The sequence below is a fragment of the Rhinatrema bivittatum genome, chromosome 1 (genome assembly GCF_901001135.1).
Source record: "Rhinatrema bivittatum chromosome 1, aRhiBiv1.1, whole genome shotgun sequence".
In the NCBI taxonomy this organism is placed as follows: Eukaryota; Metazoa; Chordata; class Amphibia; order Gymnophiona; family Rhinatrematidae; genus Rhinatrema; species Rhinatrema bivittatum.
In genome coordinates, this window is record NC_042615.1 from 214,509,270 (window position 1) to 214,536,884 (window position 27,615).

General features: G+C 42.9%; 1 protein-coding gene across 3 annotated transcripts in view; it reads left to right on the forward strand.

Annotated features, from left to right (window-relative positions):
• SORCS2 (sortilin related VPS10 domain containing receptor 2) overlaps positions 1–27,615 on the forward strand; it is a 1,741,628-nt gene that overhangs the window by 1,539,852 nt on the left and 174,161 nt on the right. For all 3 annotated transcript variants that reach the window (XM_029591638.1, XM_029591649.1, XM_029591657.1), the window contains exon 12: positions 5,594–5,670. In XM_029591638.1, the coding sequence (XP_029447498.1) occupies positions 5,594–5,670 (77 nt within the window). The remainder of the gene's footprint in view (positions 1–5,593; positions 5,671–27,615) is intronic.

A 27,615-nucleotide genomic window follows, 5' to 3' on the forward strand; every position in this document is an offset into this window, starting at 1 on the left:
GCTATGGAGCTACTTGGACACAAGCAGATTTTTTCCTTTCCCAAACTACTAATTCATACCAGAGGAAAGAGAAACTGAACTTATCTTTTTCCCCTGACCCCTTCTTCTGAACAAAATGTTCTGGAGCAGCTCTAACATAAATCCAGGACTGTACCATGGTGGCCACTCCTAGAGGGGAGTACCATAGTAAATGGTTTAGTCCAAGACACTGCTCTACCAATCTCAATATATCCCCCACTGGGAGAAGCAAAGAGCTAGTGAAGGGACCATAGGCTTCTTTACATATGTTATTTATTTTTTTACCTCCACCCATCAGAAAGAGGTCTTTTGAAACAGAAACATTAAAATATCACAGCAGATAAGGACCGTAAGGTCCATTTAGTCTGCTCAATTTCATTTGTGGTGCTTTGTCAGAGACCCCAGTTGTTTTTGTCCTTTCTTGTCACTTGTTTACAACTAGAGATCCTCTGTCCATATCCCAGGCTTTCTTGAATTCTATTACTGTTTTTTCCTCCACCAACTCAATTGGGAGGCCATTTCATTCACCCACTACCCTTTCTGTGACAAAGTATTTTCTGATGTTGCTCTTGAGTCTCTTCCCCTGTTTTTGCTGTGCATGAATGATAAAGTGAATGAGGATCAGATATCTACCTCTTACTTGGGAGATTCTTGTGCATCAGGCATTTTACGTGCTGGAGGATGTGAAGTAGGGTTATAGTTTCCTGTAAATGCAAGCTACTCATATGCACCTGAAAGAAAGATGTGAACTAGGCAGTCAAACATGATCTCTTTTCTTCTGCATAGTACTTTCAGGAAAAGGCAGTATGAGCTCAATATTTAAAAAAACATAAAATTAATAACTTATCTGGCTAACTTTAATCAGTGAGATAAATGCCCTGTTGATTATCCTCAAATAAAATCATCCAGCTATACATAGCCAGATAACTTTGAAACCTACCTGACTTGGATATTGCCATTTAGATTTCAAAGTTATTCTGTTATGGTTATCAAGTGAAAAAAAAAAAAGAACATAGCAGGCCTCCAGCCCAATAAGACTAACGAAAGGCTTGCTGGCTCGATACCTACTCCCTCCCAAGCCCCCTCCCAAAGATTGTTCCGAAGTTTAAGGCCTATGGGGCCAAATGCCAAACCTTCCCCCCCCCCCCCACCATCATTAAACTCCCTATGTGGTTCATGTATTTATTTATTTATTTAAAACTTTTCTATACCGTCGCTAAGTTATATACCATCGCAACGGTTTACAAATAGGCACATAGACTAAGGTAAGTAAATGTATGATATCTTACATTCTAACAGGTGCCAATAAAGTTCGATTACAGTTTCATAAATAAAATCATTATTTGAGTAATGTTGGTCAAGTCCAGGTATATTATTGAGTTACTATCGCTTTGAAATATTACTTCTTAAAAGTAGGATTGATTAAATTCATTCTCATCTGCATTACCTTGTACTTTCATTCTCTACCCTCCACACTCTTTAGTGAAGGCTTTTTTAAAGAGCCATGTTTTTAGATTTTTCTTAAAAGTTTTGAGATTATTCTGTAATCTGAAGTTCGGGTGGCATCGTGTTCCATAGTATGGGCCCAGCCAATGATAAAGCCCTTTCTCTCACTTGGGTTAATTTTGCTGACTTTACTGAAGGGATTGTTAGTAGTGCTTTGTTTGCTGAGCGGAGGTTTCTTTGTGGAACGTGTACTCGTAAGGCTGTGTTTAGCCAGTCTGCTTCTTTATCATATATTAGTTTGTGTATGGTGCATAAGGCTTTGTATTTTATCCTGTATTCGATGGGTAACCAATGTAAGTCTGCTAGAGTTTCGGTTATATGGTCCCTCCTCTTTTTTCCCGTTAGTATTCTGGCTGCAGTATTTTGAAGTATCTGAAGTGGTCTTATCGATGTGCTTGGGAGTCCTAGTAAGAGTGCGTTGCAGTAGTCAGTGCTAGAAAAGATGAGTGTTTGCAATACTGTTCTGAAGTGGGCAGGTGTGAGTAATGGTTTTAATCTTCTGAGGACCATACGTTTTGCATAGCCTTCTCTTACTTTTATAGATATGTGTTGCTTCAGGTTGATTTCTGGGTCCATTATTACTCCCAGATTCCTTACTTTTTCGGCTAGCCCAATTTTTTGGTTATTTCTTAGGGTTATCGGTGTTTGAATGATTTTAGTAGTGTTTTCTCTCAAGGTGAAGGAATTCAGTTTTGTCAATGTTGATAACCAGTTCCATCTGGTTTAGTAGTTGTTTAATTATGTCTAGGTACATGTTAGCTAGACTTAATGTTTTTTCAATTGTGTCGTCTATTGGTAGAATTAATTGAATGTCGTCTGCGTAAATGTAATGTATTATCCCTAGGCCTGCCAGCAGATGACATAAGGGTAGCATATATATGTTAAAGAGGGTAGCAGACAGCCCTGAACCCTGAGGTACTCCTGTTTCAAGTTTAAATTTTTCTGATAATGTGTTTTTTATCTGGACTTGAAAGAACCTGTTGTTTAGGTAGGATCTGAACCAGTTTATTGTTTGTCACATAATCCAATTTCTTCAAGTCTTTTAGTAGTATTTTGTGGTTACTGTATCAAAGGCTGCAGATAAGTCGAGCATTATAAGGATATAATGTTTACTGTTATCAAAACCTCTTAGTATGTTGTCTGTTAGAGAGAGAAGTAATGACTCAGTGCTGTAGTGTTTTCGGAAGCCGTGTTGTGAAGGGTACAGTATGTCCAAAAAACGTATCTCCAGCATCTTCTTCATCCCAAACCCAGCCCTAACCCTCCCGTCCCACCTGGCACCCCCCAAAGCCCTCTGGACCATTGGGATCACAATACATTCCTGCTGCTTCTAGCAGTTAAGTGCTGGAAGCATAAGCGTTAGGAAACGTGCAGCTCTGAAATCTTTGTATTTTGCATTTCTGATTCTATTTCTCCAGTGTTGCATTGCATACAGAGACTGTCTCCTTAGGCTTTCCAGTTCAGTTTTTGGGTAATGTCTTCATCTTTCTATTTCTAGTCCGTGATCACTTATCCTTTATTAGTGAGGGTCTGCCTGCTTTTTGCATTTGTGACTAAGGCGAGGTAGTCTGCTAATGTGCGTTTTCTGTGTAGGAATCTGTGGCAGTCCAGCTTGTTCTGTTATAAAATTTACTCCTCCAAAAAGGAAGTGTATTGATTCTAGGATGCATTGCAATATTTGTATTACTGCCTGTTTATATGCCAGGTTGTAGTGGTTTGAGTTCTGGGTGTTGGAGCTGATTTGGTAAGGAAAGTTTGCTACATAGGTGCTGAGTGTGTTTCCAGGGTTTTGTGTTACTTCACGGAGAGCCTGGTACTTACTGGAGGGAATTTGCATTGCTGTTATTAAGATGACACTGGAATTTGAATATTCTTTTTTTGTATGGAGTGTAGTAAGGGGAAGCATCCAAATTCTTCTCTGCACCCAATATTAGAGGTATTTCTATGGAAATGAAGTGTCAATATGCAATACTGGAGGTATAGGATTTCTGTCGGAATTCTGTCCCATTCTGTATAGTTTAGGGTTAATAATAAAATTTAGACCTCACTCCCATTTAAGAGGATTGGTAGAATGATGCTAGCAAATAATGTTAATAGTAGTTTTACTAGGAAGTTGTATTTGTCCTCAGGCTTCTTTGTTGCATATAGGGCTCTTAGAGCATGTTCTTGTTTGTAGCCAGTGTAAAACTCCCGGATGCACTTAGTCTCAAGTCAAAGTAATATAGTCTAGGGTATGTTCAACTTCTTGTTTATTTAGGAAGAATTTGAATTTGTGTTGGAGATTTTTTGGCCTTTTCTCCAAGTTTTCATGTAGGGCTTGCAAGATTGCAAGCAGTTTCTGCTTGGATACCAGTGTTGGCAATGTTAATTCCAAGGGCATATCCGTTGGCTGTCTGAACCCCAGGATGAGTGCAGCTTCCAGATGATGGCGGGCCCTACTGATGATGATGGTCCAGCTGTCTTGCTCCTGGGTTTCACTACTTTATAGCAAACAACAAGAAAACATGCATATTGATGAAGGCCAAGCTCAGCTTTTGATTTGAGGATTTTTTATTTTTTGAAGAACTGAAAATTTCATCTTGGAATATGTAACTGTAGGCTAGGACTGCTTAGAAAAAACCAGTGTCCAATTATGTTTGAGTTCTTTATTTCAGGCAAGCCAGTGGTAAACATTTCTGGGGCCTTGTCAAATAAGGTTTTTCTATAATATCTGCATTTTCTAAGTCTTAAGACATACCAGAAAATAGGCATGTGCATTTGTTGCTCCATTCATTTGATTCATTTTGGTGGTACACATGTATCTGATGAATGGATAGTGTGCTTGCAGAAACAAATTGTGTGCATGTTTATATGCGCTGAATACATACACGCACACTATTCAGTTCTGTGTGTATACCCTCCATTTGTCACATATCCATGTACCACTGAAACAAATCAAACAAATGCAGCAACAAATGCACATGCCTAGTAGAAACTCCAAGGTCCTTTAACTAATTCTTCCATCTTACAGGGTCATATATCAAATCGCATTAGGGCTTTATCGCAGGTGTTTGGGCCTTAATGCCCACGATAACACCATAACATCCTTGGTAAATAACGCATCGCAAGATGCATACGCAAATTTTAAAATGTTTCCTGAATGGGAAGAATTTGGATAGAGTTAGGGTGGAGGAGAGGGGAGGGGAGGAGAGAGAGAGAGCGCCTTTGGGGAGGCATACATATTAGACAACTTTTTATACCACTGTAGGAGGGGCAACCAGTAGCTCGGGGTGAGGTTTTGGTGGTGACCAAGGTTTTGAGGGGCAGTTGTACATGCACAGTCAGAGGTACGAACAGCACAGTACAACCAATGAAGATTAGATGTGATTTGGAGTGAGAAAAGATACACAAAGATGAGATATATAAAATGTACTCTCGACCTATTTTGAAGCAATTTCTACCTAGCTGCATTGCCATACAGTTTTTACAAAAATTCCCTTCCCCCACGCGCGTGTGTGTGGTACCCATGCGCACATATGCTCGCCGATATAAAATCAGGTGTGCATGTGCGTGTCGGCATTGGATTTTATAACATGCGTGTGGCGACACGCACATGTAATAAAATTGGCATGTCCGGGAACCGCGGGCACATGGACGATCACGCCCAAGTTTTAAAATGTATCTGTAAAGTACCCACTGAAAAATCTGGCTCAGGTATCCACTGACACTTTTTCACCAGAGCAATTTTTAAAGGAAGATTATGCACGTACTTTCCCTTCAAGAACGGGGGCAAAGCCCATGGGTAGAATGCATGCAGATTGTGCATCTGATAATTGCCCCATTAAAGTCTATACCTGCATGCGCTTCTGAAGCTCACAAATTATATACAGCGGGGATTAAAAAATAAAATTAAACAGGGCTGAATAATTCTTAGTTATGTAGTTTCTTCACCGGACCATTTTTGCTGAGATTTAAGTGAAGCCAGCATTCAGATTATATCTCTTTATTGAGAGCATTTGTGTGGGAAGGGGACTGCAGATTGAAAAGTTCTAATAAGACTTTTTGCCATTTCACATGTTTATTTTCTTAGGTAATTTGGGCTCAATGTTGGTTGAGTATAAAGAAGAAATGTACATCACGTCAGACTGCGGAAAGACTTGGAGGCAGGTAAGAAATCAGAAATTGTGGCCAGCATGTAGAAGCAGATATCACATTTTTCCCTCAATGCCATTTAAATAATAGAATGTCTGTGTGTAGTGTGAGTTAAGGGGGTAATTTTGTAAATTTTAAATAAAAAATGCACAGAAGTTACACCAATTTTCAAGGGGAAAGTACGTACATAGTTTCCTCTTTGAAAATTATCCCAGCAAAATTACCAGTACACAATTACAGCTGCTAATGTGTGTGCAGAGTTTTGCAGGGAAAATTTACAAAACTATGCACATAAGTACAAACCCTTCTTTGACCCCCGCTCCCAGGAATAGCCCCACTCACTGAGGGTAAATATGCATGCATACAGGCCATGCACACATACGTTTACCTAACTATTGGGCGGGCAATTTTATATGAAGCTATTTCTGCAAGTAAAGCAATGTTTTTACCCATGAAAATGGTTTTGAAAATTACCCACTTAATGCATATCCCACACAATGTATGTTTCTAGGCATAAAACTTTACAGTCTAAGCATTATTGAACATGCATAGTAAAGGTCTATAATTATTCACCACCTAGGCTATGATATATTTTGTTACAAGAATAGCAATAAAAGAATGTAAACAAGTTTTATATAGATTTTATTATCTTTTACCTTCATTTCTCCCTATCCCCCAGGATAATTGTCTTGGTAGGTAGTTAGTAGGGATGTGCATTCATTTTGATTCATTAGAACCACAAAATAAAAAAAACAATGAAATTTCAGGGTTTTTTTAGTTTCATGTTAATGCACATTAAGTCCTGTTAGTGTGCCCTAACCAAGAAATTAGGGGAAAATGAAAAAAATCCAACAAATCATTTTAAAAATGAAATCAAACAAAAAAACAACATAAAATTAAATCCACTGAACACCCATTGTAGTTACATCTCCATACTGGACAAGGATAGAAGGGAGACCTCCTAGGAGATCGAATCTTGCATTTCCGCTGTTGTACCTATAAGTGTTCCCCTCTATGGACATATATTAAAGGGGTTGAATTAGCACAAGTTTCAAGCTTGTGAGAAGGAGTATTAATCATCGAGACTTCGATCCTGGCTACGGTCTATTCATATATCTTTCATATATGTTCATAATTTGGTCATCTTAAAAAAAAAAAAATGTACGTGGAACATATATCTCACCTTTATTTACCTCATGCTTGCATCTGAAATGACTGGTCATTCAAGCTCTTAAGGAATTTCCTTGGGAAATGTAAATATCAGTAATGGAATAGGTTTGAAGGTGGCTGTGATTGTCTAGGTAGGGAAGGTAGCGGGCTGGGAGAGAACACCATCAAAGCCACTTTTTCTGGGGAGTATTGTAAGGCCCCCACTTGAGTGTCCCTAACACCTGAAGTGATTTTTTTTTAACCCTCCAAATGCCCACTCTGTCATGGGACTCAGGGACGTGTGGGCCTCATTGCACCTCCGGTACGATGGAGTCTTTGAAAGCATCAGCAGGGTGAGGAATCATGGTCCACATCCGTACTCATCACCATCTAGTAGGGAAGCCACAGAGAATTTAGCTGCATTTAGATTTTTTTGGGGTGTCTGCGGTCTGGTCACCATACATGCTGCTTTTCTAAGAGAGGGTGTCTCTTGCAGTAAAAATAAAATTCCCCTCCCCACACCCATGACTGTGACAGGAAGGGAGGAAAGTGTGAAAGAGGCAGAGTGTAGGGCATGGGAAAAAGGGAATGCTTACCTAGCAGTCACCACTTTCATTCTGGCCCCTCCTTGAATTGCTCGAAGAGGGCAGGTTGTAGGAGTCATGGGATGACCTAGAATAACTTTCAATATTTATTTATTTATTTGTTTGTTTGTTTTGGGCATGTATTACTTGCCATAGTGCTTTAATACACAAATACAGCACAAACTACAAAATAACATCATAAAACATATAGTGCCAGATATGTGCACGCAACCCGGCGTGCACAAATCGATGCCCAATTTTATAACATGCGCGCGCAATGTCAAAAGATGGGAAACCTGGTAGGGAAAATCTCAACCATGATGTAATAAAAACAAGTCAAGACAATCCAAACCTTTGGATAGCAAAGAATAATACTTGCTGGGCAGACTGTGGATGGACCACTTGGGGTTTTTTCTGTCATCATTTACTATTTTACTATGTTAATACCACTTACTGCCATCAGTCACTGAGAAAAGAAGAAAATCATTAAGTTACATTACCAGCTAAATCCAAATCTGCAGACTCTCCAACAAAATACTGTGAATGAACAAATCAAAAACTGCAGAGAAGTCCAGCAGAATTAGGACACCCAGGCTGCTTGATCCATAGCATACAACAAATTATCAAAAAGAACAGCAAGTAGTGTTTCTGCTCCATTTCCGTCTCTAAAGCCGCACTGCCATGGCTTTCTGACCCTACAGAAAAGACTGTATCCTTTCCCTCCCTCCCCCCCCCTTTTTTTAAAGGAATCTCTAGTAGGGATGTGAATCGTTTTAGGACGATTAAAATTATCGTCCGATAATTTTAATATCGTCTTAAACCGTTATGGAACACAATACAATAGAGATTCTAATGATTTATCGTTATAAATCGTTAGAATCGTGAGCCGGCACACTAAAACCCCCTAAAACCCACCCCCGACCCTTTAAATTAAATCCCCCACCCTCCCGAACCCCCCCCCAAATGACTTAAATAACCTGGGGGTCCAGCGGCGGTCCGGAACAACCTCCTGCAGTCGATCTCCTGCCAGCGCCATTTTCCGTACGGAAAACGATTCGCGGCGGGAAATCGCTCCCTGACCCCCGCTGGACCTCCAGGAACTTTTGGCCAGCTTGGGGGGGGCCTCCTGACCCCCACAAGACTTGCCAAAAGTCCAGCGGGGGTCCGGAAGGACCTCCTGCCGTCCAATCGTGTTCGTCTATGGCCGCCGCCATTTTTCGGCGCCATTTTGGAAAATGGCGCCAGCTGAAGACAACAAGATTCAGTAGCAGGAGCCCGTTCCGGACCGCTGCCGTTCCGGACCGCTGCTGGACCCCCAGGTTATTTAAGTCATTGGGGGTGGGGGATTTAATTTAAAGGGTCGGGGGTGGGTTTTAGGGGGTTTTAATGTGCCGGTTTTGCGATTTTACGATTTTTCGATTTTTCACGATTTTTCACGATATTTTACCCCCCCAAACGGCAACAATACGATTCCCTCCCCCTCCCAGCCGAAATCGATCGTTAAGACGATCGAGGACACGATTCACATCTCTAATCTCTAATGATGATGGGTTTTCTGTCAATGACTCAACTCCAAAATGGCTCGATACAGGAGTTCCTAAGGTACCTGCATGATTTTATTCTGAAAAAAAGAGGCATAGCTTGCACGTTGCTGATCAGATGACTCAATCCCTTCAGACTGGGAACCCAAATAAAAGATTTAGCAACTCTAAAAACTAATTTATTTGTGTAGCCAGGATTTGCTAACAATTCAGAAAAATAATTATTTTTTTGCCAGAACAATTGCATTCCTATATCATCCCTGTGTTCAGTCTATCAGAATTTAAACATATTTTAAACATACACTCAGGTCTAGTGGCCTCCCATTTTAAAAGAAGGAAATCAGCAGTGAAACAAGGATGATTCGATTTTCTACTTTGCAGTTTTTAATAGAGCCAATATATCTAGGACCCTGTCTACCTTTCTATTCCATGAAAGAACAAGTGACTTTACTGAAGTAGAGTCCTTAGTGTCAAATATAGTTTTTGCATGTACATATCATACACCTCTTACAAATTCAGGGAATGAAAGGATTGCCTGTTTTTAAGGGACCCTTCTTTTTCATTTGGCGGCATAAGCACTATGGGGTAGATTTTCAAATACCGCAAATAGGCGTACTTTTGTTGGCGCTCCAGGCGCAAACAAAAGTACGCTGGATTTTAGTAGATACGCGTGGAGCCGCACGTATCCGCTAAAATCCGGGATCGGCGCGCACAAGGCTATCGATTTTGTATAGCCGGTGCGCGCCAAGCCGCGCAGCCTACCCCCGTTCCCTCCGAGGCCGCTCCGAAATCGGAGCGGCCTCGGAGGGAATCCTCTAACGCCCTCCCCTCACCTTCCCCTCCCTTCCTCTACCTAACCCACCCGCCCGGCCCTGTCTACACCCCCCCCTTACCTTTCTCCGGGGATTTACGCCTCCCGGAGGGAGAAGTAAATCCACGCGCGCCAGCGGGCCTGTTGCGCGCCGGGACGTGACCTGGGGGCGGGTACGGAGGGCGCAGCCACGCCCCCGGACCGCCCCGGGCTGTAGCCACGCCCCCGTACCCGCCCCCAAAACGCTGCAGACACGCCCCCTAAACGCCGCGATGACCGGGCCCGCCCCCCGACACGCCCCCCTCAGAGAACCCCGGGACTTACGCGAGTCCCGGGGCTCTGCGCGCGCCGGTAGGCCTATGTAAAATAGGCTCACCGGCGCGCAGGGCCCTGCTCGCCTAAATCCGCCCGGTTTTGGGCGGATTTAGGCGAGCAGGGCTCTGAAAATCCGCCCCAATATGCATGCGATCTAATGCATCTATCATATTAGGTAGGTTGACAGTTTTTTAGAAATCCCTTTTGAGGTCCTGTTATTAGGGATGGGAGGGGGGAGTTTTGTTTTGTTTTGTTTTGTTTGTGGAGGGGGTTCCCATGCATTTCTTTTCATCTAATGTTTATTTTGTTTCTTTAGTTTAAAAAAAAAAAAATAGACATTGAACTCCCCCAAAAAACAGAAAAAAAAAAAAAGAAATGGGGCCTCCCAGAGGTCTTTTGTGAGCCACCTATCATGGCCTAAGCCTACGCAAAGTTGAGGCTTCAGCCTGGGCCTAAACATTGGGGCCACCTGGTCCCAAAGTTTTAGTCTTGCATAGGCCTAGACCACAATAGGTCACTGCGACCTCTGCCTAGGCCCTATACAAGGCCCACAGGCCCAATGCCGTGGCCTCACCTGGAGGTCAGGTCCCGACACATGGACCTCGGCCGAGACCCAAACCCAATGCCGTGGCCTGAGATCATGTGAAGCAAGTCCTTTAGAGTTCAGAGAACATCACCTTTATGCGGCATTAGAGAAATGCATCTTCTCGCCATTTCTTGGCTATATCATTTCCCAGCAGGATCTACGGATGGATCATACATGGCTACTCCTCCATGGCCACTCCTTTTACAGCCCTGACAAAAAAGGGTATTGATGCAAAGACTTGGATGAAGAATGCTGTCCAGGTGTTCAACAACCTCAAGGAAGAATTCACTTGGAACCGTTGTCTGCATCACCTGAACCCTTCTAAGCCATTCAACTGGAGGTAGATACTTCTACCCTTGGGGTAGGGGCTGTCCTCTCTTAGCATAATAATCATGGAACCCTCATGACCTGCTCTTATTTCTCCAAGAAGTTTACTCCTGCAAACAGAAACTACACAATTGGAGATCATGAGCCTCTAGCAGCGAAGTTAGCACTAGAAGAATGGTGTCAGACACCAAGTGACTATCTATACAGACCATAAAAATCTGGAACATCTGATGCAAGACAACGACTGAACCCTCAGCAAGCCCGCTGTTCACTATTCTTCAATTGGTTTGACTTTGAGTTGCGATACTGCCTGGCAGAGCCATACCAATGGCTTGTTACCCTCTCACGTTCCTTCGACACCAAAGTTTCCTTGCACCCCCCAAGATATATCATGGACTCCGCATGAATAGTGGTCATGGGCACTGAACCAGTCCCTCCTGGGAAAACTGTGGTACCTCAACATTTACCTCAGAAAGTCCTTCAAAGGGCCCACAATTCTTATTTGGCAGGCTACCCAGGATTTACCAGAACCATGGAGTTAATCTGCCACGATTGCTGGCAACAGATGAAGGTCGACTTAAAGCAATATGTTAAAACATGTGCCATGAATTAGAGTGCCCAAGCTTAGCCTTGGGGACTGTTATAGCTGCTGTCAGCCCCCAAGGAACCCTGGACCCATTTGGCCACTGACTTTGTCACAGACCTTCCCCTTTTAAGTGGCAACACCACTATATAGGTAGTGGATTGTTTTTTAAAGACGGCTCATTTCATTACATTCCCTGGACTCCCATCTGCACCTGAATTGGCTAATCTCTTTGTCCAGCACATTTTTTGTCTACATAGTCTCCTGTCTCATATTCTCTCAGATTGAGGGGTACATTTTATGGCTCACTTCTGGATCATCTTGGATTTCAATTCAGCCTATCACCCTCAGAGCATCGGACAGACAGAAAGGGTTAATCAGAACCTGAAGGCCTTTTTGAGGGCTTATGTGAACCAGCATCAAGACAAATGAGCATCCCTTCTCTATGGGCAGAGTTCTGTTTTAATAATCATGTGGGAAGCTTAACTGGACCTTCGCCCTTCTACCTAGTTTTCAGGCACCACCCTTGGGTACCTCTGCATTCTCCACCTCAGTTGCCTGCCTAGCAGTTAATATCAGGAGGCAGAACTCCAGGACCTTTAGCAGAAGACACATCATCTCCCAGAGCAGGCTGCATAATGCTGCAAAAAGCAAGTGGACAAGAAACAACATCCAGGATCACAGCTCCAACCTGGAGAGTTAGTATGGCTCAGTACAAAGAGCCTGTGCCTCAAGATGCCATCCTTGAAATTTGCTCCCAGATTTGTGGGACTGTTTTCTATCCTTTGACAAGTGGGACCAGTGGCTTACAAATTGAAACTCCCACCCAAACTCAGAATCCATGTATCTCTATTAAAGCCCGCAATTCTGTCTTGGCTTTCAAGACCACCGATTAAGCCCACTAAAGGTCGAGGATGATACTTAATATGAAGTCAAAGAAATTCTGGGTTCTGGGAAAATCAGGAACAATATCCAGTACCTCTTTGCTGGGAAGGGCTTTGGGCATGAAATAAAAATATTTGGGAGCTCACCTTGAATCTCCAGGCACCTCAATTGTTAAAGGACTTCCACAGACACTTTCCACGTAAGCCAAAGCCTAGAAGCCTGGGGAGGGGCCTATGTTCGGTTGTAATCCACTGAGAAAGGTGGATCAGCAGAATATAAATTGTTAAAATAAATAAATAAAATAAATAAACATTTCCTAGAAGATCTCAAATATATCTCTAGTATATACCTTTGAAGATGTTCTCTCAGGTTTGACAGATCATTTTTAAACAGATGTCTAAAAATGAACAAATCCTGAATTGGCCATTAAATGCTACTGGTTACCAGTGCAATGTTTGTGAGGCAGGAGAATTTTTATCTCAAGGACAAATATTTAATAATACATATCCCATTTGATTTTGTACTTACTGAAGCATCTGTAAGCTCGATTATGGTAGCCATATCATTAAAGTGCTACAATAATCCAGCCTACTGCTTATTTATGTATGGATGAGTGTTGCTAAGTTTTTTTGCTCCAGAAATGGTCTGAGATATCTTAGCTGATGTAATTGGAAAAGGTAAGATTTTATAAGCCACCATGTGGGGCTTCATCATGAGGTCAAAGATAACAATGAAATATAAAATGTATATTTGATTCTTGGGTAACAGCCTCTCACCCTCCAAAGTTCAAATTGGCAATGCAGCTACAATGAATAGCTTCCTCACCAATAAAAATTCTCATCTTTGATGGGTTCAGTTTTGATTTGCTGGAAAACATTCACAGAGTTTTTTTCAAAACAATAATTTAATTTCAGTAGAGCATCATTTCTCTGGGGACCAAGTTCTAGATATGATTTTATATCATCTGTATACATCTGAAATTTGGCCCCCTCTGATTTCCTTACCAGAAGGAATGTACTAACCAACTGGGAAGTTTCAGAGCCATTTAGTAAAAAGAGAGGTTTGGGGTTTACATCCCCCCCCCCCCCCCCCGCATTTAGGAACTGCAGATGGTGTGCTAGGAGCATGAATTTTAGTTCAGACTTTCGTTAGACAGGTTGTGGACTTTTGGATTTCCTGAAGGCAAGAACTCTCGGTCTCCTGTTATTTATTTTTTCTAAATTATTCTAGAAGGACTGCATGTTTCCCTTTGGCAGTCAGCTGTTCAACCTGACCTACATGTTATTGCTTTTTACTTTTTTAATACATTTCCAAGGACGACATATTTCCCACAGAACCTTCTAGGAACACCATGACAGCTAGTTACTAACACAGTGAATACATCTTGTTTTATGCCAAAGAAACTAAACCCAGCATCCAAGTTGAAAGCTGTAATCTAAGTCAGAGCATCAGCAACGGCCAAAGTAAAGAAAAACGATTTAAAAAGCTTTCTAAAATGGAGAATATTTCTTTCAGTTCTCACCTCCTCAGAGAGACTGTTCCACAAACTGGAACCTGCAATGTTAAAGACACAGTTCCTGGACTCAGTCAGATATGCCTCTCTGAAAAGTGTAACCTCCAGCAGATGTTGTGAAGATGATCAGAGACATCGAACAGGTTGATACCTCTGAATTACTGCAGTCAAACATGGAGGGGCACGTCCATACAGAGCCTTAAAACCCCACATCACTACTCACCAACTGATAGGAAGCCAATGCAGGCTAGACAATATGGGGAAATATGGTCATGCAATGGCATTCCCACAATAAGGCAAGCTGTCGAATTCTGAATGAGTTGAAGTGCCTGTAGATGAGAGTTGGGGAGTCCCAAAAATAGAATACTGCTGTATTCCAATGGTGACAGCACAAAGGGCTATATAGCAGTACGAACGTCATGGGAACTGAGAAGTGGCTTCAAGGGACTCACTAACCGACGTCTGTAATTCCAGTTTGTCAATATGTGGCTGCAAAGACAGGGGCAAATCAGCGATTTATTTATTTATCTAGAAGTTTTTGTATACTGTCATTCGGTGTATTCCATCATAACAGTTTACAACATTTATTTATTTATTTATTTATTTATTTAATGATTTTTATATACCGACATTCATTGGGAATATCACATTGGTTTACAATTTACAATAACTTAGCGTAAAGTGCTTTACAGAGAACTGAGTATGTATACAATTAACAATAACTTAGCATAACGTGTTTACAGAGAACTGAGTAGGTATAAACAGTGCAGGTATACAGATTTTCTGACCATATACAGACAACATACAGATTAAGAGATAGCAAACTATGCAGAGACTAAGCAGAGACTAGATAGAGAATATATAATGTATAAAGTATATACAATGTAGAATGGGATGCTGTGCAAGATATATACAGGGTGAGGAGGTATTCAGATAGGGGCAGATTTTAAAAAAGTATGCACGACCGGCGCAAACAAAAATACGTGCAAAATCGGCAGCTTGCACGCGACGAGCCGCGCAGCCTGTCTCCGTTCCCTCCGAGGCCGCTCCGAAATCGGAACGGCCTCGGAGGGAACTTTTTTTTTGTCCCCCCACCTTTCCCTCCCTTCCCCTATCTAACCCACCCCCCAACCCTAACTAAATCCCCCTCCCCTACCTTATTTCGTTGAGTTACACCTGCCTCTGGCAGGCATAACTTGTGCGCATCGCCAGCTCCCTGCCCCGGCACAGGCCGCTGTGCCGGAGCACTCGGCCCCGCTCCCGGACCACCGTCACACCTCCGGCCCTGCCCACAGACCGCCGCCACACCCCCAGACACACCCCGAATGCCACACCATCCCTGACACGCCCCGCAAGCAAAGCCCTGGGACTTACGCGCGCCGGCGGCCTATGCAAAATAGGCGCACCGGCGCGCAGGGCTTTTAAAATCTACCCCATAATGTGCAAGCTATGAAGAGTGTAAATGATTATCTAACTGAGCATGCTATGGGGAGGGTTTAGGTATATGCTTGTTTGAAAAGCCAAGTCTTTAGTTTCTGCTTGAATTTCTTTGGGCAAAGTTCTTGGCGTAATTCTACTGGCATAGAATTCCATAGGGCAGGTCCCGCTCTGGAACGTGCACGAGCTTTCGTGGTTACATGGTTGGTGAGTTTGGGGGAAGAGGTACGTAGAGTAGCCAGATATTGATTTCTGGTTGGTCTTGAGGCATTATGGAATATTAAGGAGTCATTCAGCCATTTTATGTTGGGGTTGTGGAGTGCTTTATGTATGATGGATAGGGTCTTGTATAGGATACGGGATGTGATAGGGAGCCAGTGTAGTTCCTTTAGGATAGGGGATATATGTTCATTTCTGCGGCTATTAGTAAGGATATGGGCGGCAGCATTTTGCAGGATTTGGAGGGGGTGGATGGTGTTTTGGGTAGACCTAGTAGGAGGGCATTACAGTAATCAGTTTTTGAAAAGATAGTGGCTTGTAGAACTGTATGAAAGTCAGTGAAGTGAAGCAATGGATTTAGTTTTTTTAGGGTATGTAGTCTGAAGAAGCATTCTTTAAGCGTAGAGCTAATGAATTTTTTTAGATTAATTTGGTTGTCTATTGTCACACCTAGATCTCGAACATGTTGCATAAATGAAGATGCAGATGGAGGTAGATACTGTAAAGGGATGGTATTAGTAGGCTTTTGCGGTGAAATGAGCATAAGTTCTGTTTTTGCGGAGTTGAGGGCAAGATGGATATCAGTTAGAAGATTGTTAATTGAGAGAAGGGTGGATTCCCAAATATTGAAGGCCTTGGGTAGTGTGTCGGTCACTGGTATTAGTATTTGAACATCATCTGCATATACAAAGTGCGGAAGACCATTGACATAAAACGTCTAATACATTTTCAATTCCTAAAATCATACATAAAATACATAAAGCATAAATCATACATAAAACAGTTAAATCTATGAGAAATATTAATAACACATAAATGAAATATAAACACAAGTAAATATCAGAGATGAAAAATAAAATGTCAGATAAAATTACTGTATAAAACTAATAAAATAATGCAGTTTCTGAACTTGAAAGACAATTCAATGATAAAAGGAGTCAGTAATCTTTTTGCTGAAAAAAGAATTAACTGAACGGGTATATTGCTTGAGAGTGAATGTCAGTGCGTATCGAAGTATGCCTTCCTGAACAACCAGGATTTTATCTCTTTTTTAAAGCTTTTAATGTTTTGTTGTAATCGAGTTTCAGTGGGTAGTGAGTTCCATAATTTTGCTCTTGCTAATGAGATCGCTCTCTCTCTTACTTGTGTTAATTGGGCAGTCTTTATTGAGGGAATAGGTAAAAGTCCTTGATTCCTAGATTGTAGATTATGCTGTGGTGTGTGCATTTTTATGGCTGTATTGAGCCAGTCTGTATTTTCTCCACAGATGATTTTGTGCGTTATTGTTAGAATTTTGTTTTCGACTCTATATTTTATCAGAAGCCAGTGCAGTAATATTAAGACCAGCGTGATGTGGTCATGCTTTTTTGTTTCCGAAAGAATTCTTGCTGCCGTATTTTGGAGAATTTGTAGTGGACGTATTGTTGTTAACGGTAATCCTAGTAGTAAGCCATTACAATAATCAAGGTTAACAAAAATTAGTAATTGAAGGATAGTTCTAAAATCATTTTGATCCAAGAGGGGTTTTAATTGTTTTAATATTGATAATTTGTGATATCCTTCTTTGATTTTGGTTGCAATATGTGCTTTACAGTTTAGTTCATTGTCAACAATGAAACCCAAATCACGAACCTGTTGCATCAGCTGAATTCTTGTTTGCTTGTCCTCTAGTATCAAAGGTGGTAATAGTTCATCGGATGTTATTCTCTTCAACACTATAATTTCTGTTTTTTACATATTTAGAATGAGTTTCATGTGAGTTAGTAATTTTTTTATGTATGATAGGTACTTGGCCGTTTTTTTGTATGCGGCTTCAATGGAATCAACGATTGGGATAAGGATTTGTATATCATCGGCATAGATAAAGGTCATTAAACCAAGACCGGAAAGTAGATGGAATAAAGGCAACATATAGATGTTAAACAGCATTGCAGAAAGGGCTGAACCCTGTGGGATTCCTGTATTAAATTTTATTTTCTCTGATAATGAGTTAATTTTTACTTGAAAATTTTGGTTCGTTAGGTATGATGAAAACCATTGTAGGGTTGTTTTTGTAAGTCCTATTTCTGCTAGTCTTTTTAGGAGAATAGAATGGTTGACTGTGTCAGATGCAGCCAACAGATCTAGTAGTATTAATAACAATTTTTGGCCATTGTCAAATCCTCTTAGTGTGATATCAGTTAGTGACAGAAGAAGAGATTTAGTATTATAGTGCTTTCAGAAGCCGAATTGAGATGGGAAGAGGATGTTATTGTTTTCCAAGTGTTCTGTTAGCTGTTTTTGAACTGTTTTTCTAATACTTTGGATATAAATGAGAGATTCGATATGGGTTGATAGCTGTTGAGGACTGATGGGTCGAGATTATCTTTTTTTAGAATTGACTTTATTACAGCAGTTTTTAGAATTTCAGGTACATGTCCTTCAGAGAGGGAATGGTTAATTATGTTCATAATCAGAGGCATAATTATCTCTGTAATCTGTTTTAGTGTATGAGTTGGAATATTATCTAAGGGATGATTTGCAGGATTAGTCTTATTAATGATAGCATTAATTTCTTCATCACTGGTTAAATCAAATTCTGTCCAGATATTTACTTCTTTTGTTCCCATTTCAATAGATTGATCAACTAGTCATTCCTGCTTTCTTCTTCTTCCCTTCTTGTTCATTAGAACTAAATGAATGTGGTAAGCATGGAGGCAGAATGCTGCTTTCAAGGACTGTGCTGCCTGAGATTTTCTGTCACATTTTACATTTTACTAATTTGACCTGGTAACAAGAAACAATCTGTCTTGAATGACATGTTTATTCACAAAGGCTTCCTAAATGAAAATTTTGCCGGTTCCTCTTTCTTTTGACAGGAAATTGCATCACATTAATAAAGAAAAGCCTACCATTTATTAATTTCCAAAGGGATAATCCATTAACTTTCACTTTGTCTCCTGCTGTTGTGTGAAATGAAGTTTGACAGACTGCTGGGAGAAGGCTACACTTAAAAATGACAAATCTTTGGAAGGCTAGAGAAGAATGTATTGATCTGGTGCTCCAGTTTGTCCAGGCTAGGCTTTTACCTCCATCAATTCATCATGCAAGACATGAAAGTCAGTCTAGGGCTCCTCCATGAATGGAATAGAAACTCTGTAACTGGGCCTCTCTGATGAGATGAACTGTATAATACATCTTCGTTTTAACTTTTTCAAAACATTTTCTTTCCATTGTTGTGTCAATTATTTTTGTAGAATTCAACTCCGGAGCTGCTGCATAAAGCGCTATGATGGCCCAAAATAGCCTCCCCCCCAAGTGTGCGAAATCCCCCTGGCAGTTTTGAGAGACCCCTTCACTACTACAGGCAGCCCAGAAATGGAGCAAGTATTAAAAAATGTAAAAGTCACACAGGAATGCCCTGCCTCCCTACCCAAACTTTTCTTTTCCAAAAAAGTCATCCCCCCAGATCCAACCCCTTCCCCCAAGTAGCAGGCTGACAATCCCCTCTTGATTCCCCTACCCAACCAAGCCTATCTCCCCAGCCATCCCTGATAGTCTAGAGGGGATCTGGTGGTCTAGTGCAGTGATCCCCAACCCTGTCCTGGGAACCCATTAGCCAGTCGGGTTTTCAGGATATCCACAATGAATATGCATGAGAGAAAATTTGTATGCACTGCCTCCATGACATGCAAAGTCACGCGCATGTTATAAAATCTGGGGCTGGCTCGCGCAAGAGGGTGCACACTTGTGCACCTTGCGCGCGCGCCGAGCCCAAGGGGAGCCCCGATGGCTTTCCCCGTTCCCTCCAAAGCCGCTCCGAAATCAGAGCGGCCTTGGAGGGAACATTTTTTGCAATCCCCCCACCTTCCCCTCCCTTCCCCTATCTAGCCCACCCCCCCAGCCCTAACGAAATCCTCCCCTATCTTTTATTTCCGAAGTTACGCCTGCCCAAGGCAGGCGTAACTTGCGCGTGCTAGCTCGCCATCCCCCAGCACAGGCCGCTGTGCCGTAGGACTCGAGAACACCCCCGAACCTCCACCACGCCCCTGGACCACCCCCTGCCCCACCCCTGGACCTGCCCCCAGACTGCCACCTAGAGCACAGGCCAAGGACAAAATCAGGGCTGTAGTCTATACCCAAGCATGATACCGGTGCCTCAGCTTAGGCCAAGGCCTAGGCCCAAAGCTGGGTCCTTGACTAGGGCATAGGCCGAGAAACAAAGCAGGAGTTAAGGCCTATGCCCACGTGTGAAGCCAGAGACTCAGCCAAGACTCGAGCTACCCCTAGGAACAATCACTTACCTTATCCTTCAGGTATCCCATGGCCAGGCCCAGACCTGATACTGCTGCTCAACCAAGAATGCCAGGCCCAACGCCTGGGCCTCAGCCCAGGCTCGGAGACCAGGCCTTGAAGCTTCAAAAATCTGTCCTTTTCTGTCTTCTTTCTTCGTAAACTGACACTGTGTGTTGTGGTCTCGCTGGAGTTAATTAACTCTGGCACATTCACCCTAGCGGATGGCATCATTTTGATGAACAGCCTTGTACAGCATTGCTATACATCAAAATGGCATGGTCTGCTGAGGTGGATTGCCTGAGTTAATTAACTCCAGCATGGCCCCAGCATATGGTGTCAGTTTAAGAAAAAAGAAGACAGAAGAGCACCACTTTGTCAGAGCTCCAAGGCCTGGGATCTGGGCCTAGGCTTGACCCTAGGTCACAGCCCAGGAGTTGGGACACAGCCTCCAGGTGAGGCCCTGGCATTGAGCCTGGGTCCGGGCCAAGGCTGTGACATTGGGACCTGGCCTCCAGGCTGGGCCACAGCATTGGACCTGGGTCCTGGTCGAGGGCCTGGTGTCAGGACCCAGCCTCTGGGCCATTGCATTGGGCTCAGGCAAGACTGAAGCCAAGGTCGCGATGACCTACCACAACCTCAGCCTATGCAAGATTGAGGCTTCAGCCTGGGCCTAGGCCTTGGCCATGGCATTGGTCCTGGACTCTGGCCTAGGCCTTGGCCAAGGCCTCAACCTTGTATAGGCTGAGGCTGAGGTCGCCGTGACCTATCACGGCCTTGGCTTACACAAGGCTGAGGCTTAAGCCTAGGCCTCGCCAGTGATGGATCCCCACCAGACCAGGTAATTGGGGATCATTGGGGATCCCGGTCCCAACATTTTTCCATGTGGGTGGGAGCCCCATTTTCATATTTTGTCTGTTTTTTTGTTTTTTTTTGGGGGGGGGGTTATTTGATTCATTTTTTTTCCCTATGAATCAAAAGAATCAAGCAGTCCACAAACCGAAATTCATGGGGAAAAAAATCCTTCCGAAAACAAACTGAAAATGAAAACACATTTTTTTCCCTCCATACTCCTAATACTTTTGTGAAACTCTGAGATTTGTGATATTCTCTTGCGATTTGGTTGTTTGTCCTTGATTGATATTGAATATTTATTCAGAAACCAAAAGGTCATATAGATATTGGTTGTTGATGGACTTATGTATTTAGAAAGTTTATCTTTATCAAGAATTACTGAAATGGCATGCCAATCCAAACATAGAATGACTTGACTGCTTAAATGAAGTAATAGCCACATCAGTATAATCCAGATATTTGCAGAGAGAGACTGTGACCCAGCTAAGAAGCAGAAGAGAAGATGAGCCCACAGGAATATAATTTGGGAAAAGAAAGTATTGTGAGGGGGAGGGAAGAGGGAAGGGACAAGGGAGTAGGTAAAGGAGGTATGAATGTTGTGTGTATGAATGAGGTAAGGTACATAATTGATAGACCTCATATTACAAAACTGAGCAACTTGAGTAATGGCATTCTAAGATGGGAGGAACCATGTATGCTTATTCATGTTTTTTCTCTATTACCATGTTACAGTATACTACTGCCTTTGAACATGGCTGATCTTATTATGCATTCATGGAATGTTTATGGAAAACACTCCCCAATTAAGGGGAAACAGATTCTGACATATTTAGGGAAATTGCCACTGCACAAAAGGGAACAGTTAGTATCCAATTAAAGTACATACAAAGCTAACTGTCTAAAAGGATCATAAGTTGCCTCTTTTTTTAATCGCTGTTAAAATTTTACTTTATTCATAATACATATAAATTTGAATTTTTGATTTTTGTAAATTTTTATGATTCAGAAACAACGACCTCAGAACTGGTATAAAGGGGTCTAAATGACCTCTAATTTTCAAACCAGTAAGTTCAATAACTGGTCTTTATTGTCTCCTGTTTTTTGATTTAAAATAAAAAATACAATTATTTCAGACTTTTTTTTATGAGTCTTTATGTTGCAGGGTATCCCATCTGTAAAAAACGCCAGTATCTCAGCGAGTTGTAACGATGTTGTATCACAATTTATATCATCCACAGATTTTTCTCCCACTCCCTTCGGGAAATGATGCCAAAAGTCTTACATTATCCGGTTGAACAAAAAATGCCGATATCACGGCAACTTGCAAAGATAATGTATGACAGCTATATTATCCGGCGACTTATGCTCTCATTGTAAGCCCATAATCTTTATATCTTCTGGCTTCTGAATGGAATGTGTTGTAGTTTCAGAAAATATTTAAAACTGAAACCTGCCCGACATCACTAAGTAGCAAAATTCTAAACTTGTTGCAATGTTACTATTTTATCAACAAGTCTGTGCTACAAGTAACCGCCAAAAGCACTTATCTGAAAGTTGTTGCGATTTTTTCAAAGGCCGAGAGAGAAGCAACCCACCCTGAGGAAGCTTTAGGCGAAACGTTAACGTTGGCGGTGATGCGCAGCACGGACTTGTTTTTTGTTTTGGTTTTTTTGTGGTTAGGACTCTTTTGCCTTCGTTAGAGAAGCATCTGATAAGTAGGGACAATCAGGTATAACTGTCCTAAAGTTCCTTGATCTGTTCATTATATAAATTCCTCATACTAAACGGAAGACAGTTAGCTTTTTATATTTAGGGAAATTGAACAATCATATTGCCTTTTTACAAGAAACCTACCTAGAAGACACAGAACATAGGAAGCTCAAAACTGATTGGATTGGGATGTTTGAGTTTTTTTCTTTTACCAGAAGGAAGAGAGAGGTGGCTATTCTGCTTAACAGAATTGTACCATTTACAATAGAGAAGGAAATTCATGATCCTTTGGGAAAGTTTCTGTGGATTGCTTGTCAATATGAAGAAATTAAAACTCTGTTAGGTAATATGTATATACCACCAATTTATTTTACAGATTGTTGCTCAGATAATTCAGTGTGAGGGACATCAAATTGTTATTGAGAGATTTCAACTTTGCACCCAACAGTGAATTAGACATGTCTCCCAATCAGAGATTCATTCTATTGGACAAGAAAAGAAGTGCAAACTTCTTTTAGGAAGCCCCATATAAATAGAATTGCAATAATCTAAGCATGACAGACCAATGCTTGCATCACAGTTCTTAAATCATGAGGATGCAAAAATGGACAGAGTTGCCTAATCAAACACAAGACAAGGAAAGCTCTCTTTCACATTGCTTGAACCTGCCTTTACAATGTAAGCTGAGCAGCAATAACGACTCCCAGACTTTCAACATATGTCGACAAATTGATAGTAAAGTTTCCATTCCTAATCTGTGCATATTAAACAGGCCATGGTGAAGTTCCTACCATAAATTCTGTCACATTTTCATTTTAAAAAGTTACTTTGAATTTAATTGGTAATATACCACAGTATAATATTTAACTTCTCAATCGAGTCACGCGAGGAGCACTTCTACATGACCAAACCTTGGATGTCATCAGCAAAGATATACATCTTTACCCCCAGTGGACGATTTGGTGATAAGGGGCTTTCAGGCACTCCTATATCTAGCAGCCAATCTTCGGAGGCTTGTGTATCCATTTTGACTCTTTCATCTATCTGCTAAAAAGGTACCTATCTATTCTCCAGCCTACCATGAGCCAACCTCATCAAGAGCTGTCAATTACTGACAGTATCAAAAGCCACTGATAAATCAGGAGGTGTGCGACCAGGGATGTGAACCCTTGGGCCAGCCGTGAGGAGAAGATCTCCGCTGAGAAGAACAGGCCAGTTGGCGGATCGAAGACAGAGGGTTAGACAGACACTTCACCCTGGAAGTCCGAGATCTCCCCAGGAGGAGCCCATGAGGATCCGGACCGCTGGGACTTAGGCGGCTTCCTTCAGACGACAAGCAGATGTAGGATACTTCACCCTGGAAGTCCGATATCCCTCCAGGAGGAGCCCATGAGGATCCGGACCGCTGGGACTTAGGTGAATATCTTACCAGGAGTCGACCACATTGCAAGGCAGGGATCCTCGGTCAGATGCCGGGTTTAAATCCCCACCGGCATCTGACGTCACAATTGTGGGCTGGCCGTGGTTTCGCACCAGAGGCCCTTTAAAAGGGTTCCCTCTGCACGCACGTGCCTAAGGGGGCGGAGTCAGAGCGGAGCTCGGCGGCGTCTCCCTCGTGGAGACGCCGCCGTGGAGGACCGAGTAAGCCCAGCGAATTCCGGGACCTGCTGCCGATATTCCCAGGGAGGCGAGGGACGCGACCGGGACCGCAACAGTATCCCCCCCTCTTACGCCCCCTCCTCACAGGGCTCGGTTTACCATGATGCTCCTGATGAAATTGTTACAGAAGAGACTTATCCAGGATGTTCCGAGCGGGCTCCCATGTGTTCTCTTCAGGTCCACACCCCTCCCAAGCTAAGAGATACTCCCATCGACGATGGTGAAAGCGAACTTCGAGTCCCTCTCGAACTTGGAAAATCACGTCATCTTGTATTGGAATAGTCATAGAGTTAGTTGATCGAAGGTGATATCTGGACAGCACAACTGGTTTCAGTAAAGATACGTGAAACACATTATGAACACGTAATGTAGTGGGAAGACGTAATCGATAAGACACAAGACCCACTCTCTCAGCTACACGAAAAGGACCACAGTACCTGGGGGCCAACTTCCATGATGGAACCCGAAGATGTAGATTCTTAGTGCTTAACCAGACCTTGTCGCTTGATAGGAACACAGGTGCCGGTTGTCGGTGTCGATTAGCATACCTCTTTGTGAGTCTCGCTCTCTCATTGGAGAGTCTTTTTTGCACGGAACTCCAGAGGTTCTGTAATTGTAAGGCGGAGAGTTGAGCAACCGGCGAAGGGACAGGTATCGGCAGAGGAATCGGGGGCTTGAGTTGTCGACCATATACTACTTGGAAGGGTGACCTCCCCGTGGCTGAATGAGTATGGTTGTTGTAGGAGAACTTGGCCCAAGGTAACAACACCACTCAATTGTTTTGCCTCTCGGTAACAAAGAGGCGCAGGAACGTCTTCAAAGAGTGATTCATCCGTTCGGTCTGCTCATTACTTTGAGGATGGAAAGCTGTAGACAGGTTTAGTTGAATCCCAAATTTCTTGCATAATGCCCTCCAGTATCGGGCAGTAAACTGGGAACGATATTCTGTGGAAGACCATGAGCTCGGAAGATGTGCTGTATGAAAAGTTGGGCTAGCTCTGGTGCAGAGGGTAACTTGGGAAATGGAACAAAGTGGGCCATTTTGGAGAAGCGATCCACTGTTACCCAAATGACAGTGTTCCCCTTGGAAGACAGCAAGTCCACCACAAAATCTGTAGCTATGTGGATGCAGGGTTCCACGGGAATGGGCAAGGGTTGCAGAAGACCCCACGGAAGTCCTGTATGGGGCTTTTGTCTTGCACAAGTGGAGCACGAACTGACATAGGTGCGAACATCTTACCTTATGTTAGGCCACCAGTAATAGCGATTAAGAAGGTCTAAAATTCTTTCTCGGCCCGCATGGCCGCCAGTGAGGGAGTCATGGGCCCAACTTAAAACTCTCCTTCGACTCTGTCGTGGAATGACAGTCCTTCCAAGACCACTTGCAATGGTACTAGATAAGTTGATCTTTGCCGGATCTATGATATACTGTGGGAGCTCCCCCTCTCCCTCCAACTCTGAGGTTCGAGACAAGGCATCTGCTCGGACATTTTTAGATGCCAGTCGATAGTGAAGTACAAAGTTGAAGCGATTGAAGAAGAGGGACCAGCAAGCTTGCCTGGGGTTTAGGCACTGAGCTTGACACAGGAACTCTAAATTTTTATGATCCGTATAAACTGTGATAGGATGACTAGCTCCCTCTAGCCATTGCCTCCATTCCTCAAAGGCTAGCTTGATTGCCAGGAGTTCCTTGTCTTCTATGCTGTAGTTACATTCAGCCATAGAGAACTTCTGGGAGAAGTAAGAGCAAGGCAGTAGTCTCCCTGTACTGGAGCTTTGGCTGAGCACTGCACCTACCGCTATGTTGGAGGCATCCACCTCCACAATAAATGGGCAGAGCGGATCTGAATGGTGTAAACAAGTCTCTAGTAAGAAGGCCTATTACGATCTTCAAAGGCCTGGCAGGACTCCTCTGGCAAGGCGATGGCATCTGCCCCCTTTCTAGTAAGTGCAGTAAGTGGAGCCACTTTAAGTGAATATTGAGGGATGAAGTGTTTATAAAAATTCACAAATCCAAGAAATTGTTGCAAGGCTTTTAATCCCTTGGGACGGGGCCAATCTTTAATAGCAGACACCTTCTCAAACATGCACTTCTCGAGCTTTGCGTAGAGATGATTGTCCTTGAGAACCTGTAGTACTTGTTTAACATGTTGGCAATGAGACTTAAAGTCTTGGGAGTAAATCAGAACGTCATCTAGATACACTATAACTGAAGAGTATAACATCTTGCGAAGTACTTCGTTCATCAAGTGCTGGAAGATGCTGGGGCATTGCATAGTCCGAATGGCATTACTAGATACTCGTAATGCCCGTCCCGAGTGTTGAAGGCAGTCTTCCATTCATCTCCGGGTCAGATTCGGACCAGATTGTATGCACCTCACAGATCAAGTTTGGTGAAGATCTTAGCTCCTTGTAATCTATCTAGGAGTTCAAGGATCAGCGGAAGAGGATAGCGATCCCTCTTGGTAATGGCATTTAGACCTCTGTAATCAATGCAAGGTCTCAGGGAGCCATCCTTCTTGCCTACAAAGAAGAATCCCGCCCCTGCTGGTGACTTGGAGGGTCTGATGAACCCTCTAGCGAGGTTCTCGGCAATGTACTCCGACATAGCTCGTGTCTCAGGTAGGGTTAAGGGATAAACCCTTCCTTGGGGTGGCGTAGTTCTGAGTAATAGTTCCAATACACAGTCAAAAGGACGATGTTGTGGTAAGATCTCTGCCTTTTTCTTGGAGAATACTTCTGCAAACTCTGCATAAGGTGCGGGAGGCAGAACAGAAGTGTTCAGCAACGTCACCTGTGGAGCGCATGGGGCTTTGAGGCAGTTAGTGAAACAGAAGGAGCTCCATTGCGCGACTTGTAAAGTATCCCAATGAATCACCGGGGAGTGTTGCTGCAGCCACGGAAGTCCTAGTACAACGGGATGTACTGCTCTTTCCAGTATCAAGAAAGAGATCGCCTCAGTATGCAAGACTCCGGTACGGAGGGTAAGAGGAACCGTAGAGGTTGAGATACTTCCAGGAAGAATTGTTCCTCAAATAGAGGTGATCCATAGCGGGGGAACACGAGGAAGAGTAGGAATCCGCAGCTGTTGCACCAAATCAGAGAGAATGAAATTCCCACCTACACCAGAGTCAATGAAGGCAAGGGTCTCAAAAGAACCTCCTGGATATTCCAGGGTGATAGGTACGGTACATTGAGGAGCAGAATTAACACAGCCTAGGAATAGCTCCCCAGTACAGCCTAGGCTTTGGTGTTTTCCGGATGCTCCTAAAATTGGGCTAGAAAGTGGCCCTTGCTGCCACAATATAGGCATAGCCCTAAAGCTCAACGACGTTGCCTCTCTTCCACAGTTAAGGGCGTACGCCCTAGCTGCATGGGCTCCTCCATTGTCGCTTCAGAATGCGCTGCAACAGAACCTGTTGGAGACGTCATGGGTCTGGAAAAAGCGGGCATCAACAGAACCATCTGACGAGGCGGTCGTCTCTCCCTCGTCCTTTGCTGAAGGTGATGGTCA